We start from the raw sequence: 20,486 nt of genomic DNA on the forward strand, positions 1-20,486 counted from the left end.
AAAGGTTGGAATCCAGCCACGCTGCAGCTGAGGGCAGTGTAATCATGAAGCTACAGTCACACTACTGCTCTCAAAACAGCTGCCATATCCAGTTCTCAATAGGGATGAACCTAGCTGTACCTTACGACGACACTTATTTGCAAAATGGCTCTCTCTTCACTTTGTTTCCACGTGACAGAAACCAAGGTGAATGAAAGACAACAACATTCCCTAATGCTTTCAGAAATTGTGACAGACCATATCTCAAGGACAGAGATAACTCTTCCCTCGCCAAATCTCCAGACAATTAACAGTTCCTTGAAAAATAAAGTACAGTGAACTTAAAAGTATCAAGAGCATAAAAAGTTACAGATGCTTGATTTTACAAACTGAAATTTTTACATTTAGAAATAACATAGTTGGATCCTTTGCAATGCAGCTAAATAAAAAAACACCCTACCATACACCACTAAACCTTGTTCTATTACATTGCTCACTAAAATACATACCTGACTAGAACCTGCATTTTGAAATATGTAACTATCAGCAATATCACTTTTACGATTAAATGCAATAGGGAAATGAAGAAATCCAGATCCAAAATAATAATAATTACAACCTATAAAATAGCACTTTATAGTTAACACATTTCAGAATAAGAATTTTGTACAGAGATCCCGCTGGAGATTATGAGCATCCAAACTCATACCTGAGATAATGTACTCAGCAGTAAATGTATGAGATGGGGGTAAAAGCCAGAAAAACAAATGAACAAACAGAATTTTGGGGTATCATAACATTTCAAACAACATCTTGACTCATTTTTTAAAAACATCACTCAGCAAATCACTGCAATTGCTTACAAATAGAAAATCATGCTTAGCTTTGCTTAATTATGCTCTAACTTTTCTCTACACTGGAGACAGAATTTATAGTAAGCATAACCTAATTGATTGTTATGAAATGATGAGACCATTTAGACAGATGTCTGATTCTCCATGGACATTTTTTCTCCAGGAGAAACAAGACAGGCCTGCAGCCTTAACTGTCTTTTCTGAATTTATGGTGGCAGATCTGTCCATCTGGATTAGTGTCATCTGCCCTTTTCGAAAAAGACCGGTGCCTGTAAGGCTTTCAAAGATAAATCATCTATGCAAAGGAAAGATTCCATGTGGACCTACTGATTTTTTATTTTTTTCCTATTATGGTAAGCTCAAATGAGATTTTTCTCCAGAAAAGCAATTGTATTTAAGACTTTTATAAAAACTATCCACTAAAAATTTAAAATTTAAAAATTATTCTATGCTTAGTACTCCACCAACTATCCCTAAAAGTCATAGGGTCTTCCTAGAAAGAGCAAACTTAAAAGGAACTGACAAGGCAAATATATTATTATTACAGCTGTGATATTTCAGCAGGATCACCGAAGCCATCTTGAATCAGAGTTGGAGAACTGGAACACACTAAAGTGAAGCAGTTTGCAAAGAGCAGTAGATATCTCCACTGCCTAAGTATTGCAAAACTGAAATAACAGAAGATACAGCCATCATTCAGGAAAAAATACAGAAATAACAAAATAATTTTTTCACTGGTTCAACATCGGTAATTATTAAATAATACCAGCAAAATTGTTTTCATAGAAACAGATCCTACCAGCCAATTCACTATGGACAATATTGTTAAGAACTTCCTGTGGTACAGTCTACCCACATGTACACCCAGACACTCATGCATAACATTTTGATGTCGCTTTATGTGCTATTCCTTTCCCTATGTAAATACAATAAATTAATTCACAGTAAGATGACATGAATAATATTTTGTTAAAGGATAAAGTGTGCATAGCATGCATAGTAACTTCCTTATCCTAGCAGAGAAAAGTAGATGGTAAATTAGTCTAGATGAAGAATGATGAATGACATCTCAGTATGTTCTTGGTAATGCAGGAGAGACCATTAGCTTCTATCTGAAGGTAATGTGAATACAAAAGTAAAACATTAGCACAGTCTCTTCCTGCTTTGTTTGACTGGTTACCTTCCATTTCTAGAAGATAAAGAACAAAGGGTCTCACAGGATTTTTTTTTTAAAGGACTACAAAAAAAAGAATAAAAGGAGAAACAAACAAAAATCTATTAATTATAGATTTCTATCAACCCTGGATTAGGGGCTGCATCTTCTTTGAAAGTTCTTCAATTCTAACCCTAAACGGTAAGTGCTAGTGCTAGAAATAAGAAGAAAGAACTTAACATTGTGTTAAAATGACATTACCATTTTCCAGGTAACCACCCCAACCACAGAACAGCTAAAGTTCTTTAAATAATTTAGCTTTTCACATAACGTCTCCCCATGGCACACAGTTAAACAGAAGACAAATCGACCTAAGATCTTTGCAGCTCCTTTGAAAATAGTGTGCTTACAAAATAGAGGATAGAAAAAATGCAAAACCAAACATAAATCAATGTTTTGAATTTTAAGCTTCCCAACTTCCAAAAAGTACATATCTGCATATTTTTCATTTCAAATGTTTGTAAAAAGCATTCTAAACTAATAAAAATAATTCAGTATTGTCAGTTGGTTACACTAAGTATACTCTTTCAACAGCAGCTATTTATATTTGAAAACTCCATTTTTTCTATAATGAGATGGCCTATAATAAATGAGCAATCGTTACTCAAGATTTAATTCTCTGAACAATAAACTGAAGAAGCCAAATATAGTTTCATTTTATGTCTTCTTCAGTTGATACATCCTATAGAGCTCATGGTATATACCATGAGCAGTAAGCAGGAACTCCTTACTTAGCTTCCAGACATACAAGTGAAGGGATACAAGTACAGAATGTAGTTTTGACATTGTATTAGTGTACCAGAATATGCAAATGGAAAGAAAGTCTTTTATTCTAACTCACTTATATTGCTGGCCAACTTTCATTCTTACACCATTAGGAAATACAAATGTTATTTATGCCCATAACAATGGGATAATAGTGAATTAAATTATTGTGCTGGCAGCCTTGTATACTTTTTGTTTTGAGATTCAGATTAGAAAAACTTGTGCAGTCACAAATGCAACTTAAAAATAAAATAAAATCAAGCCATACTTTCATAAGAGATTGCTAATAGTTCTACTTACAAAAAAAATATATTTATATCAATGAAATAGCCACCTGCCTTCTATATTAAAACTTTTTTTTTCCCCTCTTGTGAATCTGAGATGAGATTGTTGTTAATCAGATACAGTTATGCTTCCCAGCCAAAAACACAAATAAGGAAAACACCTAAAAACTGAAAGATTAAATGCAAATTTCATCAATGGCCTTTAACACGAAGGCTGAAGAAAGACAAAATTTATAAGAAGGGTGTAAGGAGGTCTTTGTGGAAGCATGTGCAAATTTGATATTTAACAAGTAAATCAAAGATTACCATTTCTCTATTATTAATACTTTGCACAATTGTTCACAACAGGCTTAAGATTGCTAGAGCCATGGAAGTCTTAAAATGGGAGGAAAAAAATGTGTAATCAATCAGCTACCATTCTTGGTTCTCATTCAGCCAGAAATTGATAGAAAGGATAAGACTTCAGTATAACCATTATTTTACCCTTCCTAGCAATCTAAATGATAATTAATATATGGCAAGGCATCTAGTGATCTAGCAAACCTCTAAAGGCAGTTCAAGAGGAGTTACATAAAACTTTAATTGAATTGTAGTATAGTTCTGCAGAAAATCTACTTTTTCATGCACGTTTTATGTATTTAAAAACATCTCAGTACACTGTGTATGGTGGCAGAAGAAAATGCATCTTACCACTGCAGCTGGAACTTGATGCATTTTTGCAGCAGGGGTTCCTGGGCGTGGGTAAAATTGATTAATAAATAAGCTTGGAAACCTGTACTGTTCCACAAGTTTCATTGTTTCTTGAAAATCTTCATCTGTCTCTCCTGGAAAACCACAGATGATGTCTGTAGCAATCGTTATTCCAGGCACTCTGTAAAAAAAAAGTATAAAGAAACATTGAGCTTAGGACAAGTAAGTGTTATTCCATTAAATACTAGTTTATGTAGACTTGTAACTCTTCAACTTTATCTACAGAAATTGAGACCTAAAATTATCTTTGAAAAAAAAAAAAAAAAAAAAAGAGAGAGATTTTAATATTATTGCTTGGTAATGAAAAATGCATTTGGTACTCAGCCGAGAGCACAAGCAATAGAAGAAAGACATTGCACCAAATATTGGATCAGTATTATGGCACATGAGTGAAAACATCTGGACTACCTCCTCCTTCATCAGAAATTATAGGTGATCAGCAGAGCTTGCAATTTTCTTGAATTCTGATTACATAATGCACAACATTTATAACTTCTCAGACTTAGCCACTAGAACTTAAAACACTGATCTCAAAGGAGAAGAGTCCCCCCCTAAAGAAGGGATTGGCATCTCCAATCATGGAGCCTAGCAATTTTGAACAAAAATGGCTTCGGAGCCAATAAGGCAACTTTTAGTCATGATTTAATTTTTAACTCAGTACTCCATAGAAGCGAGCGATTCCTTACTTTAAAAGGAAAACAAAATACTGAAGTTTACAAATGCACAGGCACTGAACTGTCCCTATTTAGCAAGGTCAACATTTTCTAACTGTTCCCCTTGGACTGAATATGCAGAACCCTTAAGCACATGGCCCAGAAAAATGAGTCCTTCAACCAAGAGATTACTGCATGGTATTTACAGAGCACTGTATGGGACCCAGGAGATATCAACTCAGTTTTCCAAGTCTGACACTAGCCAGCTGGATGACCACTGCCTTATGAGAAGCTGGGAAACCACAGCATCACTCTGTATCTCAGCCTGCTTGTTTGCAAAGTGGGAATAAGGACTAACCTCTTCTGCTGAGAGGCAGAAATGTATAATGCTTGGGAGTGCTCACAGTGCTCCCTGCTGACATAGACATGGCCTTGTCTACAACAGAGATGATCTCTGGACACTAACAATGATAAACTGGAGAAAATATGATTTATTAGGAAAGGCAAGAATCCTATAAAGATACTGGTGGTATCTGACTTTAAGTTGGTCCTGTTTCAAGTGGAAGGAATAGATGAGATGACTTCTAGAGGTCCCTTTAAATGTGAATAGCTCTACAGTTTTAAGTAGGCTAAAGCAAGAGAACATCTGAGATTAATTTTCTTAGGGGTGAAGGGCATAAAGACTGCTGCCACAGGAAGCGAAGCTCATGCCTGAGCTTAAAAAGGGGTTTCAAAGCCTTTTTCCAACCTAAAGAAAGGGACAGAAGGCTTCTCTTTCCATCATCGGGGCAAGTGACAGCAGAATTGTAAATACAAAAGTATCGAGTTTAAATGACATTTATAAAGCACCTGAATGGCCAAAGAGAACTATTTTTTTCTTATTAGACAGTACATCACCATAGAAAAAAATCATAGGAAACTAAGAAGCTTGCATTGGCATAGCCAAAAGAAAACCTTCCAACAATGATGTCTACTGGAACAGGAGAATCTGTTGACAAAAGACAAAAGAAAGGGGAAGAGGAGAATATTTTTCTTAGTAATTTGATTATGTGAAATCTCAGAGCGTGCACAGCCAAGATTCACTACAGTGGCCTTAATACAAACAGTGTATGGGGGTAAATATATTTTGAGAATACTTTTTTAACATAAATGAACACAGTTTTTTATGTAAGTACTGGCAATAAGCTTACACTGAAACAAAAGTCTCTTTTTAACGTGTCTGTATATATAGTTAGCCACACAGGAATTTATTAGGCACTGTATTGTTAAAATCTTCTTTTACATTTTCCTAATGAAAAATCCTCACAAAATAAACAAACCAAATTCTTTCAATTCCTTTTTTAAGTTCATAAATTCAGACTTAAGCATTTGAGATTTAAGTTGAACTATACAATTGGAATGCCAAATCAAAAATGTATAATATTGGACATTTTCAAGGAGTAAGTCCAATAATTGCAAGTGGGAAACAAGATAAGCATTATGCAGAGCAGCAAAAATCCCCAAACTGTTGGTTAAACCACCTCAGTTGCCATTGAATTCTTAAGACTGAAACACTGCAAGATACAAGGTTCTGCTTGGTATCAAGTGACAACAGAATTCATTGGATTTATGGACTGAGTGAACAGAGGTTGCATTCTGTAACATGATTTTCTTCACATCACGAATGTTTTGTGCAGTAATGGTAAGCTTGTGGAAGAAAAAACACATTACTTCATAAATCAGTATCATGTAACATCAGCTGCCATTTCTCAGAGTATGAACAGAACATGCATTACATTTGACAAAACCATTATAATGAAGTTATTTTAACCATTTTAATGACACTATCGGCAACAGTCAAAGCATTTATTACCAATGGTAGTAGTAATACCATCCTTTATAAAGGTTTGGTTGTTTCTATAGCAACATGAATTATAAGGTCCAATCAAGCTAGATACAATAAAATATGTTCTTTTTCTCCATAACACCAGTTGTCACTCAGTTAAAAGGAAATTACATATTTTAAAAATTCATAAACTGTACAAATGTCTGAACTCCATTTGGTGATAAGGTGTTAATTATCTTAGTAATTAGATTTCTCTCTGGATGGAATTATTACACACAAAGAAAAGCTAGGGTATGAAAAGAGAGTAAGGATCATGGTGTATTCAGCAACAGCAATTAATTACAGTTCAATCCTGTATGCCTGCCCAAAATATGACATTGCATTGTACATTTTAATACCACTGTTGATTATACCATTGAAAAAGTTTTCAAAAGGGGAAAAAAAGCATATGAGATTTCACTCAGAATAAAAAACAGTTACTGACAAAAATCAAGCTCTTACCCATTCTGTAAGCATTCATGAACAAAAAATAAGTGGAATTAGTTCCACACACACAAAGCATCATTCCTTAATGAAAGGAATGATTAAGACAGACAGACATAATTCTGGAAAAATATAAAACATATCCATTTGAAAATTAAGGTTACCTTTGCTCTGACAGTCTGAAACAAAGCAGAACTAAGTTCTTTACTGAGTAGACTCAGATGATCTTCAAAGAATTGTCCCAGCTATGAACTATGACACAAAATTACACAAGAACCAATCTGTTGTGCAAGTCAATATTAAACTGTGTGTTGCTTTTTTTTTTTTTTTTCAAATTATATGCAGTTTGTCTATTCTGAAGTAAACAAAGAAAACATTGCTGAACACCCCCTGTAAGCATTTTGTAACATTTACTACATAAGCGCATTTAGAGTAAGTCTCAAAAAGTTCACTTGCAGCAAATTTTTTCTAGGGTCAGTAAAGAACCATACCACATTGTTTAGTGAATCAAGAATACAGTGATCCTTATAAAACATAAACTGTTTTTTTTTTTTTAAAAAAAAGCAGAAAGTTGCTTCAAGCATACAGAAGGCTGGATGCTCCTTACAGCCTAGCTAATGGAGTTGGTCAGTCTGTTTTAATACTTCTGAGCATAGAACAACTTAAACTTTGCCCTCATAATCCTGACAAGTGCCTAGAAAGATTACATGAAATCATTTTATCTGGCAATCACAAGTCCTTTTTCGCAAGATTTTTTTTTTTTCTCTGAAGACATACCGTCTCCATTCACTCTACTCAGGAAAATAAGAAAAAAAGTGTCCAAAGTTGACTCTCAATTGGAACATTTTACAGTAAAATTGTGGAATTTCAGAAAAATGTGAATTTGAGGAATAATCAATGCCACCTATAAGAAAATACAGTCCTAATAGTCAGGGTTCTTCATCATGTTCTATTCTTTCTGTCCCTCCCCATAGATAAGTCCCTTCCATCTACTCAAGCAAATTTATGATCTACCATCCTGACCCAGACCAGCCATACAATCACCGTCATTTTGGGCAGCTCTTGCTATCCAAAAGGGAGCAAGTACTTCATCTCACTGCAGAGTCCATTTTAGTGTGGTGTTGTAAAGGATCACCAGAATAATCTGTCTGAAACAGAAGTGATCATAAACAAGTGCTGAGATGTCATATAGCCAAAACCTCACAGAAAGGAGGAGCAAACGTGTCAGAAAGGACAAAGAAATACAACATCTTAACCTCTATTTGAAGTCAAACCCCCATAGGTCAGAAAAAAACACCTGTTCTACCTCCCAGGGGAGTGGCTGATGCCTGGGAATAAAGTCTACGAACATGATGGAGGTTGTTGCTGCCATGAGAATTGCCTCCTCACAGCTCACAGGTATCTCTGTTAGCTCCAACCAACTCCAGAAGCATAAATGAGGCTCAGACAAGCTGTGTGCTACTACAGCTACACAGTTCCTGAAGCTCTGCTATCTCAGGCACCTCTCTCTGTTGCATATTGCTAACAAGCAGGCAGTGTAGACATACCCTCAGAGTGACAAGTTTCCGGCCCTATTCTGCCTGGGGGACTTGGTTGCTGATGTTATAGAAAACAGAAACCAGACTAGCAGTAACAGAAAAGTAGGGCAGCTGTAACAGTGACAGTTACCACAGAGCAGTTCACCAAAAGAGGAAAGTTAGAGAATTCTTGATGGAATTTAAGTTGGGAATAAAATGAGAAATAAAATCCCTGATGGATTGATTTAGGAAAGAGAAAAGTGTCAAGCTGACAAAAATCAAACAGTAAAAAAACTACACTATTTTCACAGAGCAAGATGTCTAAGAAAGCAAGCAGCAGAAGTGTGAAACTTGCTTGACTCAGGTATTACATGAATCATTTTATGTGATGTTAACTACAGAAAACGTTTCCTTTAGTAAAAACCATCGCAGACCAAATGCATGCTCAGGTAAGAAATTATGTAAAGAAAAAGGAGCTAAAATGCAATTCATCACCTTCACCTTCTCAAGTGACCACCTGAAATTCTTTTGCGTGATTACAGTTTCTTCTTACTTCCCTTTCAGCAATTGACATTGAAATCCAGGAATGACCTAAAGGCACCAACTGGTTCTTAACCAAGATCCCTCACTCCAGTATAACAAAACACTGGATTAGAATAAATAGCTATATGAATTAATTTAAAACACTGTATGTTCTTAGAGAAAGATAAAAAACTATCTAGGAAATCTAGAGTAACTAATGTCAAAAAAAAAAAAAAAGTGATGGCCTAGCAACTTCTCAATTCATAAATTAGAAATTCGAACTGAAAAAAATGTTGGAAGGAAAAAAAATGAATCCTTTTGACATCAACCCAGTCTTCTCTGAAGAAGAACCTTTATGCATTATGTGCCCCTTTAGGGAACCTGCAAATGAAATTCAGGTAATGTTTCGAAGTTGACTGAGAGTTAGTCTTTGAAACATATTTTCAGAATTCGACAGACATCTAAATGTGCCATTTCGCGTTGGAGCTGAAGGAGATGGTTGTACCTTCCCCATGACCTCACAGTCCTCTGGAAGCCCTTTTCTTCCTTGCTTTTTTTCTCTAAAGGACTAGTCTTGCAGGATTTCTGACAAACTTGTACTGCTCACTAAGTAGCCCTACAAGCTGGAACTAGCAGAAGGGAAACAGACTGTTCAGCTGGAATTACTGCCTCTTTCAAATTCTCGTAATAACAAGACACCTCACCCTGTATCACTCTTGACTCTACGGAGATTAACCTGCAAATTAAGCCATGGAAAGCTCCCTACACTTTCAGAAAGGGATTCAGCTTACCTCCAATCTGAAACCCTCCTGCACCTCTCTCTCTTTCTCTCTCTCTCCAGGGACTATGAGTTCTGCACAGAACAGCGTACTCCTAATTTAAGCATCTGGAGCTCACAGAGTAAACCTGAACACAATTTCTGATGGAGGGGGATTTACATCTTTTTATGATTTACCCCAAATTATGCAGTGGATATACAGACTTCTAATGGATATCCAACAGCAATGTTTTCCTTAGTAATCTTTTCCATGTGCTTTTCAAACTAGTCCAGGATGTACAAGTCTAGAAACTTCATAGGAGGAAAAAAAGAGGCCTTTAAAATCCTTGTATCAGTTGCTCAACTGATTACACGTGCAATGAAACTGGAAAGCCCCTCAGTTCGATGGCAATAGATATTTCATTAACATTTCTGTATGAAGCCTTTTAAATGATAAGAGACTGAGCCTTATAGCTAGATACAAACTATCATTTGGTACAGCTAATTATCCAAATTCAGCTAGTGCAAGAAAAAATTACTAATTTATTTAATAAACTAGCATGCTTAAACTTCATATTTTTAAAACTCTGTTGCTTATTTGTTATTCAGACTTTCTACTTTGGTTACTTTTAGCAAATTTGGACCTGTTTATGGTGCGCATATTTCTATTGAATACAAGAGCATGAGATTCCACCCAGGTAGGACACCTGCTAGCGTCTTTCATTCGTGTAAATGTTCTTACTGCAAAGCAATTATTGTAATTCAAATAGTTTAAAATGTCTGTTACAGCCTAACACAGCTCCAGGTTGCCTCACAAATCAGTTTTCCTTTACCTCACAGTTTGCCTGCACCGAAGTGAAGATATCTTCCTGTTACTGTTTGTAACAGTCTATAGTGGGTTACTTTACAAGTAGACTCACTAATTTACTTTCACTCAACTATTAAAATGCTGAATATTAGCCAACATTTCAGTAAGTTATATTTTGTATATGTGTGTAAAATGCATAATCTTGTCTTTTTTTTTTTTTTTAATTGTTTTCCCAGCTTGGATCCTATCTCTATGCAACTGATGCCTCAGATACAACAAATCAGACAAAGAAATTGTAATGCCATATTGTGTTTATGTTGTTATTTTTTTTCTATTAAAACAAACAAGCAAACAAACAAAAAAAAGAAAGAAAAACAAACAAACAAACAAACAAAAAAACAGACACAACCCAGTCTTGACCACAGAGCAATGCATTTCTTAGGAGCGTGCTTGCAGGTTTCCCCGAAGAAGGGTATATGTACATATACACACATGGGAGCACAATTGGCAGGACTGTAAACACTACCACTTAATTCACAGGTGATTCATAGTGAACACTTCAGATTTCAAGGGTAGCAGACACTGCATGTTAAGGCCAGCCGTGTACATTCCAGTTTTTGCATTCTCCGTTTCACAGAGCGCTGAAGGCAGCTCTCAGTGGCAATTCCCCCAGGGAGCACATTGCACCTGAGCTTCATGATCTGCAGCAACTCCAAACTGATTTGCAAATGCAGCTCAAGGGGTTGTTCTTAAACTTCGGAGTCATTAACAGTTTTGACGCAAGTCACACTGGAAAGGCTGCAGAACAGGACATGTGATCAAGACATACCGAGAGCGAGAATATCTATTTTCTATGACCATTCACCAAGCCCATCTCTTGCCCCCAGAAGAGCTCGTTCAGAACCTGGACTGGGGGACACTGTGAGACCAGAACTGAACCTGAGAAGGTACAGGCAGGGAGGACCCATGCAAGCAGAGCCTTGGTTTCTCCTTGTTGCTGGGGAATAGTGACCTAGATAAAAAGTGTACTTCATAACTAACATGGTTCACTGCCTGAGAACGAAAGAGTGTACACAATTTTACTCTCTTTAAATGATTATTGTGAGCATTGCTAGAATTCCTATCAGATGCAGTCAAAATGTTTTATAAGAAACTTCCCATTATCAATTTAATACAAAACCAATCCAAAACCTCCAAATTAAGGCTTGGACTAACTTTATTCAGCTATAAGGTGTTCTACTCTTCCCATACAAATGAAACATTTTACAGAACTTCATTACAGATTTATAACTTCAGATCATTATTGTTTTATGATTAAAAAAGGAGTGACTTAAGACAAAAAGCTCAACATCCTTAAACTTCATTTCCATTCAATCTCTAATAAATACCATCTGCTGTGTACTTTAGGGATATAATACCCGTCAAAAACTCAGCCGTATTATGAGAACCGGCACCAAGTTGATCTGAAATGCATATTTGAACAGATGTGTTTAAATTACATCTCTCCGTCTATCCACATGCATAAATTCAGAATAAGCATGTGTTGATTTAAAATGCATAAAAAAGGGATTTGGGGATGCATCAAAAGTGAACAGCATCTCAATGGATCAAGGCTCACATTACTAAAGGTCATTACTAAAAATAAAGTTTGAATTTATTAAGGGTTGCACCAGGGAACTGTTCTTGGGAACTGACTTAATGTTTTCTGCACTAAAGCAGCCATTGAAATTACACTAATTTTCTATGACCCTTCACTGTTTAACATTAGAGCTGTCAGGCACGGTCAGAAATAATAGGATCTCGGTCACGAGTAGCTGAGAACATTATATAGTTTTTCTGAGCCTGACACAACGCTTATCACCAACACCAAATGTCTTGGGCTCTGAGGACCATCCATGTCTGCTTCAGTGACAGACATTCAGCTTTTCACTCCAACACAGAAATCAGGCATACAAAACAAAATGATTAACATGCCTTTTTGGCATGATGAAATCAAATGAAAAAACTGCAAGCTGTGCTCCATTAACAAATGCTAATAAAAGAAGAAGAATCTTTCTGAACTTTTTCCCCCTCCTTCTATCCTATAAATGGTTCAGGGACTTTGAAGATAAGCCAGATCAGATCAAAGGTCCATCTAAGCCCAATACTCTGCTACTAGCAATGGCCAGCAGCAGAAGCCTGGGGAAGCATGCAGGATGTATGGATCCCCAGAATCCCTTCCTCCTCCCAACAACTGCATTTTGTCAACGAGGTGGTTTTTTAACCCGTAGCCTGTGATGGACTTCTTTTCTTGTGCAGCCTGTCCTTGAATCCCAAACCTTACATACTGTAAACGCTTGCTGCGAGAAAAAACAACTGTTCTGCACCTGCCACTTGCTAAATCTACTTGATGCCCCTTAATTCTTACACTGTAAGAAACAAGTAACAACTCTATTCACTTTCTCAGCACTTATTCACAATTTTATTGACCTCTGTTCTAGTCCCTCTCAGTTACTGCTTTCCCATACTGAAGAGTCCTTAATTTCCTTTGTGTGACAGACCTTACACCTCTGATAATCTCAATTAGTCTTCTCAGTAACATTTCCCATTGTAACGTAACCTTTTTGAGAGGGGTGTCGACAACATTCAACAATACAGGAACAAAAAGAAAATCTGAAAGTATTTCTAGAATTAAGATAAACGATCTACTTTTTTCATTTTTTTCTTCAGGTTTTTCATTCAGGTGTTTCATTTGTTTTCTAGTAAGTAGGTGGCAAAAGGTAAAAACCTTAACACAAGGCAAGGGATAAGAGAGAAAGGCCAACGAGAGTGGTTTATTTGCAAGTAAAATGCAAGTATGGAATTGATAAACATTCCATACCTAGAGAAAAATTACACCTCAAACTTCATTGAAATACACTACCTTTAAGAGAGATATGTTCCAAAACATGCTTTGAGAGCAGAGTCTACAACATAAAGAGGACACTAAAAATTCCTTGCCAGTATGATCCGTGTTAAAATTCAGGAAAAGAGGACTCACTCTACAGATAGGTACCATGGAAAAACTGACAAAAAGAATATGAAGAAAATAAATTACTTCTTCCACTGTGATACAAACACTATGCTGAGTCCCATTCTGGTTGCTTCATGGGAGAAGCCCAGGATTACCAGCCTCTCTAAATCTTCTTCAAATCAATATCAGCCTTTGCCTCTTTCTGAGCTATTATTGAAGAGAAATTCAAAAACCCATAACTGTCATTAAAAGAGACTGACTGATGAACATACCACAAAAATAAAGCTGAGCACAGTCTCTGAAAAAGAACTGTGCAGCTGACTTCAGCTGGATATTAAACAGCTGGGGAGCAACAGCCCTCTCCTTAATTAAATTACTTCCCCCTAAGGCATGAATCCAATGGAAGTTAGTAGCTTTTTGCAGAAGTGCATTGGCTGGATATAGTTTTACAAAATAATTAACTGAGAACTGGCAACAAAAAGGTCAAGCAGGTTTCAAAGACAGGCCAAAGTCAGCAACATGGGGTAGGGAGAACAGAATTCACCAATGGAGTAGTAGTATAACAAGTTGGAAGACTTTAACAAGGAATTTAAGATCTTCATTTGAATCAGAATCACCAGTGGACAAAGAAAGAAAATTAAGAATTAACATTGACATTGAGCCAGATGTTTTATTCCAAGATTTTGGTTCAGGACCTTTTATATTAAGAACTACTGCAGCACAGGGAAAGACAGAAGAATGGCTCCTGGCAAGACAAACACTAAAGCAAAGCAGATTTTGAGGAAAACATACTCAGCTCAGAAGAGTTACCCAAAAGAGCTGACAGATTTAGTGAGACAATTCTCTCACATCACAAGCTATAAAAACAATTTGGCTGTATATTTTCCCCTATTACTTTGTGAGAAATCATCACATGAAATGTTTTCCACTTGCAAACATCTACATGGGAAGGAGCAAGGTTGTGAAGGGAAGAGCAGTTAACAACACACACAAAGTATTTGCTAAATTTAATACAATCTTAACTCAATTTTTAAAGTATCCAATGAATACAACTTATACCACACCAGTCAATCACCGAAAACACAGCTGCTTACATGCTACATACTTAGCAAGAGAGTACTTAGAAAATGTGTTGTTAAAATTAAGTATCAGAACCACAGATTTAAGAGAGATAGACAGACCGGACGGCTGGCCTGGGCAAGGTTTTAACAGCTGTTAGCAGTTTTCCTGAATGCTAGCCAGAGAAATTTAAAACACAATTTATGCACTCTTATTGTAACTAAAACACAGAGCAGTTTTACGCCAGGCACTTGCTGCTTTGCATTGTGATCTATTAAATTTTTAGAGTCAGCATCACAGAATCATAGAATGGCCTGGGTTGAAAAGGACCTTAAAGATCATCTAGTTTCAAGCCCTCTGCTCTGGGCAGGGTTGCCAACCACTAGAGCAGGCTGCCCAGAGCCACATCCAGTTTGGCCTTGAATGCCCCCAGGGACGGGGCATCCACAAATGCTAGTGGTCTGATTTTCAGAGCTACTATCATCCACTTACAAGAGGACATTACTACCTCTGAAGACTACAGGCTTCAAGTGTCTAAATGTGGGAACAAACGCTAGTGGTGTATAAAGTTTATTTGATATTTGAGAGGAAGGCTTTTGAAATTAAGGAGAGAATAGAGAAGTATCAAAATGGAACTTTGGATAAACTAATTTGGATAGCAATGTTCATAGCTGCAAACTTAATACCTGTGCCCCAGTTAGCTTTCAGGACTAACATCTACACAGAGAATGTAGAGGGGATTTGTTTCTGGATAGACTTGGGATTTATGGCCATATAAAAATGAAGATCTGGTAAATTGACTTTTTTTTTTTTTTTTTTTTTTTTTACTATCACTTCTCTAACACTTCTTATTACTTAAAAAGCAGCATTTGCATATGACCATATGGAAAAAGGTTGTATAGGGAATTACCGCTTCTGTGAGCAGCATAAGAACTAATTTGAATAATAAAAAAAATACATTTCTCAGTACTATGCGTCAGTGCAGTGTTTGGTTCAAAATCCGACATATATACCCTCTCCACCCTTCTTCTGTAATGTAACCTCATCATTTTCCAGTTTTTCTCCATGCTACTTTGGCAAAGGCAACAATTTGGTCTTAAAATTTCAGAACCAAGTGTGACATGAGCATCACGATGTGCTCGAAACACAACTGCACATAGCTTTGGAATTAAATTTTCTGAGATAACATTTCAGAGTCAGATACAATGCTATTTCCTCATTAAGTCAAAACCCATGAGCTTAACTTCAAAGAAATCCAGTGTGCTTTACTAATGAAAGTGTGATAAGATAATGTAAATTATGTTTCCAATCAACACAATACAATATAACTTGAATCACAGAAAATTTACCTTGTAACAAGTAGTTTAAAGAAGCTATGAAGCAAATTGTCCAAAGTAAGCCTGTGCAAAGAATTATTCATTCATGCAAAAAATAATTGGAATGATATACTGAAAGAACTAAGTTAATGGGTATCACTGGAGTGATAGTATACAATAAACACTGTCCACAGACCACTGTCTTATCTCATTCATGGTATGCTCTGATAGCATGCTGTGATTTTTTTGAAATTCGATAATATCAAACTTTATTAGCAAGCACAGTGCAATGAACCAGTTGGAAGAATAAGAAAAGAACATGTAAAAATAAAAAGAATTTTTACTAATATAAGATACAGTGGAAATTTTTTAAAATTTTCAGTTATGGCCATTAAGAGGCAGAAAGGTAAAACTGTAGCAATTTCTTAAAATTGCACTTAAGGTGGATAAACATAACAGCAATTAAGTAAAAATATTTTCTTTTTCTTAGAGCTCGTTTGCTGGGTCACACTCTAAATCAGCAAGACAATCAAAGATATTAACAATAAAAATGTTTTTATATGCAACTTCTAGAGAGTTCAACACGTTGATATACCTTAGAATTAATTTTTTTTTCAAAAAAAAATATTTTACAATAGAAGTAGAAATAAAAAAATTCCTCAAAACAGTTGCTGTAAAAGATCAAAACAGATCTTGAAGCTAGGTGATATTGCAGTTTTCCTTATGCACCTTCATGCTTGAAACAAGGCCAGCTGATCAGTTTCAGAAACACTGGTGCAGTATCTGCAGGAAATAGCAAAACACTTCTCCAAGATGGCGGGGAGGCATGAGAGGGAGCAGTAAAGTAATCCTTCCCTTCCTGAGAACTGTCTTCCACAATGTAGGTGCGAGACCTTTGTTTTCATCCTATGTATGCTATGGTGGCTACAATGAAGAAAGACAGCGTGTCCTACATCAAGACTGGCTAATGCAAATGAGCTTGGATTTTACCTCAGACTAGCAGCTTGAGTTTCAAGCTTCTGAGTAGCCTGAAGGATTACACTCTAGCTGGTAGACAAAGAACAAAAAACCTCCTCTTCACCGTTCTTCAAGGCAATTGACTAACCTGGGTTTGCCAAATGCATGAATAAGATCATTAGTCTTGATCAATATGTCATTAAGCTCAGAAAACCTTTGTTTAATTCTTTCCTAAGAAGAAAATTAAAACATTCAAACTAAAGGTGCTTTCACCTTCTGAAAGGTCTCCTGCTACTTGTTCCTGCTTTTGTTGCTGGCATACAGCAGCAATCAATGGCATATAACGTATCTTGATGTCAGCTGTCTTCAAACACAAGTGAGCTGAAGAGTTTGGCATCACCACATCTTCTCCAATCTCCAAAACAGGAATACAAAATGTTATTAAACTTCACAAATTGCGCAAATGTCACCAAAGGTTGTTCCTCACTTAGACAGTTTAACAGAAACCAGGGTATTCTATTTGTTGACACCTTGGGTGAAAATGATTGATATCAAGATGAAACTAGTGTTAAATGAGTTTTATTCTTTTAAGCAGTTTCTAAATAACATTTGTTTCAACCCAAGAACAGATGAGGTTTACAAGCATTTGAGATCCCTTTACTTTATATTTTTGTGCAGTATTTAGGAATCCTGCAAACAGAATATTTAGGTAAGATGATGTTGCTAGTAATCCAAAGTAGCTGCTCGTTTGAACAAAAGAGAAAACAGAGAAAGGGACACAAAGGAAGGTGTGAAGAAATGGAAAAGAATAACGGAGATAAACTATCAAAGTGGTAGTTAGAATTCTAAGTCCAGACCAGAGACAATGATATTTTTGGTATTGCTTTATGTATCTGTTCACAATAAAATACCATGAAATCACATTAATGGTTATAAATTAATGAATTTTTGAAAGCAGCAAGCACAAAGATAAGTATAGGAAATGAAGCATGCATAATTGAAGACTCCAATTAGTTTTTTTCAAATATAAAAAAAAAGTAAAAATTAATTAATTAATTAAAAAATAGATACCACAGCATGTGGTATTTTGCAGTGTTTGCTGTTGAAGCTAGAGTATATACCTTCAAACCAAATAAAAGAGGAAGTTTTTACACTTGATGGCTCTCAACAGGTCTGCAGTAAAAGGGGTCAACTGGATGGCTGAACACTCATCCAAGTTCTTTTGAAATGGATGGAGTCTTCTTTTGTGTGAACAGAACATGGAAAACACACTTGAGAAACTGAAAAATAGGCTACTGGGATCTAGAAAATAAAGTCTACTGAGACTAGAAGAGGTAGTAGAATGACTATGAGAAGTATCTTTTTTTGTTCTCTGGTACACTCAAACAGCAGGGAAGTTCAGACTCTAAAAGACTTCCTTAATTACATCTGGACGGCATATCTCAATAAATTATTAATTTACTTATCAGTTTATAAAACATAATTTTGAGCAAAATATTGTGGTTTCATTGTCCAAATGGTGTGATGGGTTTAATATGCTATGAAGTTGAGGATGCTCAGGTAGAAAACGCAAAATCACCAGGAAAACCGATTCAAAATATCCTGGTTTGCATTTTAGAAAAATGGCCTCAGATAACCAAGTTCTCAAACACTTTTTCTTCTTAATGCTTTCCAAACAGTTTCTTTGTCTAGAATTGTAAGTTGTCAGTGTAAGTTATTGATACATTCATTCCCTGAATGGTTTTGAAGAACACTTTTAAGTAACCACTCAAAAATGCACATACAGGACATCATAAGGAGTGATTACTAAAGACTTCTTAGCAAATTCAGGAAGAGAAAAAGATGGCACTGGAAAAGTAGATGGTTAATTTGTCAATGGTATGTACTAAATTAATTAAAGTTAAAACAATACAAATTTAATAGACACTGTTGCCGCAGGGATGCTTTGACCAATTTCTCTCTGTTCAGTTGAGTGAACTACCTCACTTTCAATATTTCAGTGAGCTGAAGATGCCTTAGAATTAAAGATAGCATGGTTTACATTGTAATTACCAGGACAACAATATATTTTGTTATGTTTAAATCTTTAAATAAAATAAATGAATTGTAACTTTTTATAGGTTCACGGGGTCTTCTTTTGAGAGACTCCTACTTGGATAGGTTGTTCATAGCCAAACTCTCAAAGTTATTTAAGCACTACTCTTGCTCCCTAAAAGCAGGCTCAGATATTGGACAACCCAAAACATTTCAGACAATCTTAAGAGGAATGATGCATGTCAACATCGGGACAGATAAGAGTATACTAGCTTTTGTCCCACAAAAAGCAAAGCTATTCATAAGCTCAAATAAATAAATCAGAAGCATGGAAAAGACAAATCAAGCCATCTCAGCTATTCAAACAGAAGATTGGAAGGTGAGCAAATGAAATATTTTGGGTGTATGTGTGCTAGATGTCTACTACTCTGCAGAGAAACAGACACAATTCAAACACATTACCGCATTTTAAAGAAATAGGATAGCTGGAAAATAAATCATTTAAAATTAGCAAACTCACGCTGTGGAGAAATGTTTATTACAGAAATCTGATGTTAGCAGTTATCTGCTTCAACCTACCAGAGGACAAATCTGCAATGAAATGTAAAACGAATTGCTACAGAATCAGCAATATATTGTTAACACTGAAGAAAAATCAAAGACAAAAATACGATTCGTAAAGTATTCAAAAATATGACAACACTCCAGCTATGACACTAAAAGTCTTTAGTATGACTAAAACATTAAAATTAGAAGAAATGATCTGAAGATTAAGAGATTTTCTTGTGTCTTGAAAAGTGATGGTAAGAAAGGAAGTCCTGACACATGAAATCATAAAACCTAAACAGAGGTTAAAACTCCCACAGTTAGAACATTAGGCAGGATGAATACTGTAGAAAAGCAAACGAGAATCATCATGGAGCAAAGCATTTGCTCAAGAATTGGCTTCACTCTTATACTGAGGAAAATAATACAATAAATATAATAAAAATAATACTAGGAAATCCCCAAAGAGTTGATAAGAGAAAGAAAATAACATTTTATACAATAGATAGAACAGAATAGAAATCCTTAAGAAACAATTATAAGAGAATGTAAGTGATATCCTCAGACAATAATATAAAATCTAATAGATCCAAAAAAGAAAAAAATAAGAAATTTCTATTGCTAAAAAGATAATGATACACACAGGGAGAAAATGAGTGGCTAGTGAGACTGATGGAGATGAAGCAAATCCCATTTTTGAGGTTCCCAACATTTTAATCTGAGAATCATATTTGGAGTGACCAAACCCTCCCCAGAAGAGGTGCCAACAACACTTTCACTTACTTGTTACTTTTGGAGCAGGCTTAAGCTGCAGAATTAAGCTAAACCAATGCCGAAAAAAAAATAATAAAAAAAATCAAAAGAGTAGAATAAGGTTGTTACATATACTTAATTTTATGAGACAAATACCAGTTGGAATGTAATTGTTACTATGATTTCTCCTCATTACAGTCTGCTAAAATGTAACAATTTTATAAAATATCCATACTATGATGAAAAGACTGCAGAACACAAACATGGAATTGAACCAATTCAGTGGAAACAGAAGTGCATGCATTCGGATCACATCACTGAATTTTTTTTTTTTTTTTTTTTTTTTTTTTATCAAATCACGCAAATAAGATGGCCTTTGGGAATCAGTTAAAGAACCTGGAAAGTCTGTTGTGTGCCTG

At 35.7% G+C, this 20,486-nt stretch overlaps 1 protein-coding gene across 7 annotated transcripts in view; it reads right to left on the bottom strand.

Moving 5' to 3' along the window:
- Positions 1–20,486, bottom strand: part of CDKAL1 (CDK5 regulatory subunit associated protein 1 like 1) — a 495,974-nt gene that overhangs the window by 179,845 nt on the left and 295,643 nt on the right. For all 7 annotated transcript variants that reach the window (XM_068674727.1, XM_068674724.1, XM_068674723.1 and 4 more), the window contains one exon: positions 3,786–3,966. In XM_068674727.1, coding sequence (XP_068530828.1) covers positions 3,786–3,966 — 181 coding nt within the window. The remainder of the gene's footprint in view (positions 1–3,785; positions 3,967–20,486) is intronic.

Source organism: Anas acuta, chromosome 2 (genome assembly GCF_963932015.1).
Source record: "Anas acuta chromosome 2, bAnaAcu1.1, whole genome shotgun sequence".
Lineage (NCBI taxonomy): Eukaryota > Metazoa > Chordata > Aves > Anseriformes > Anatidae > Anas > Anas acuta.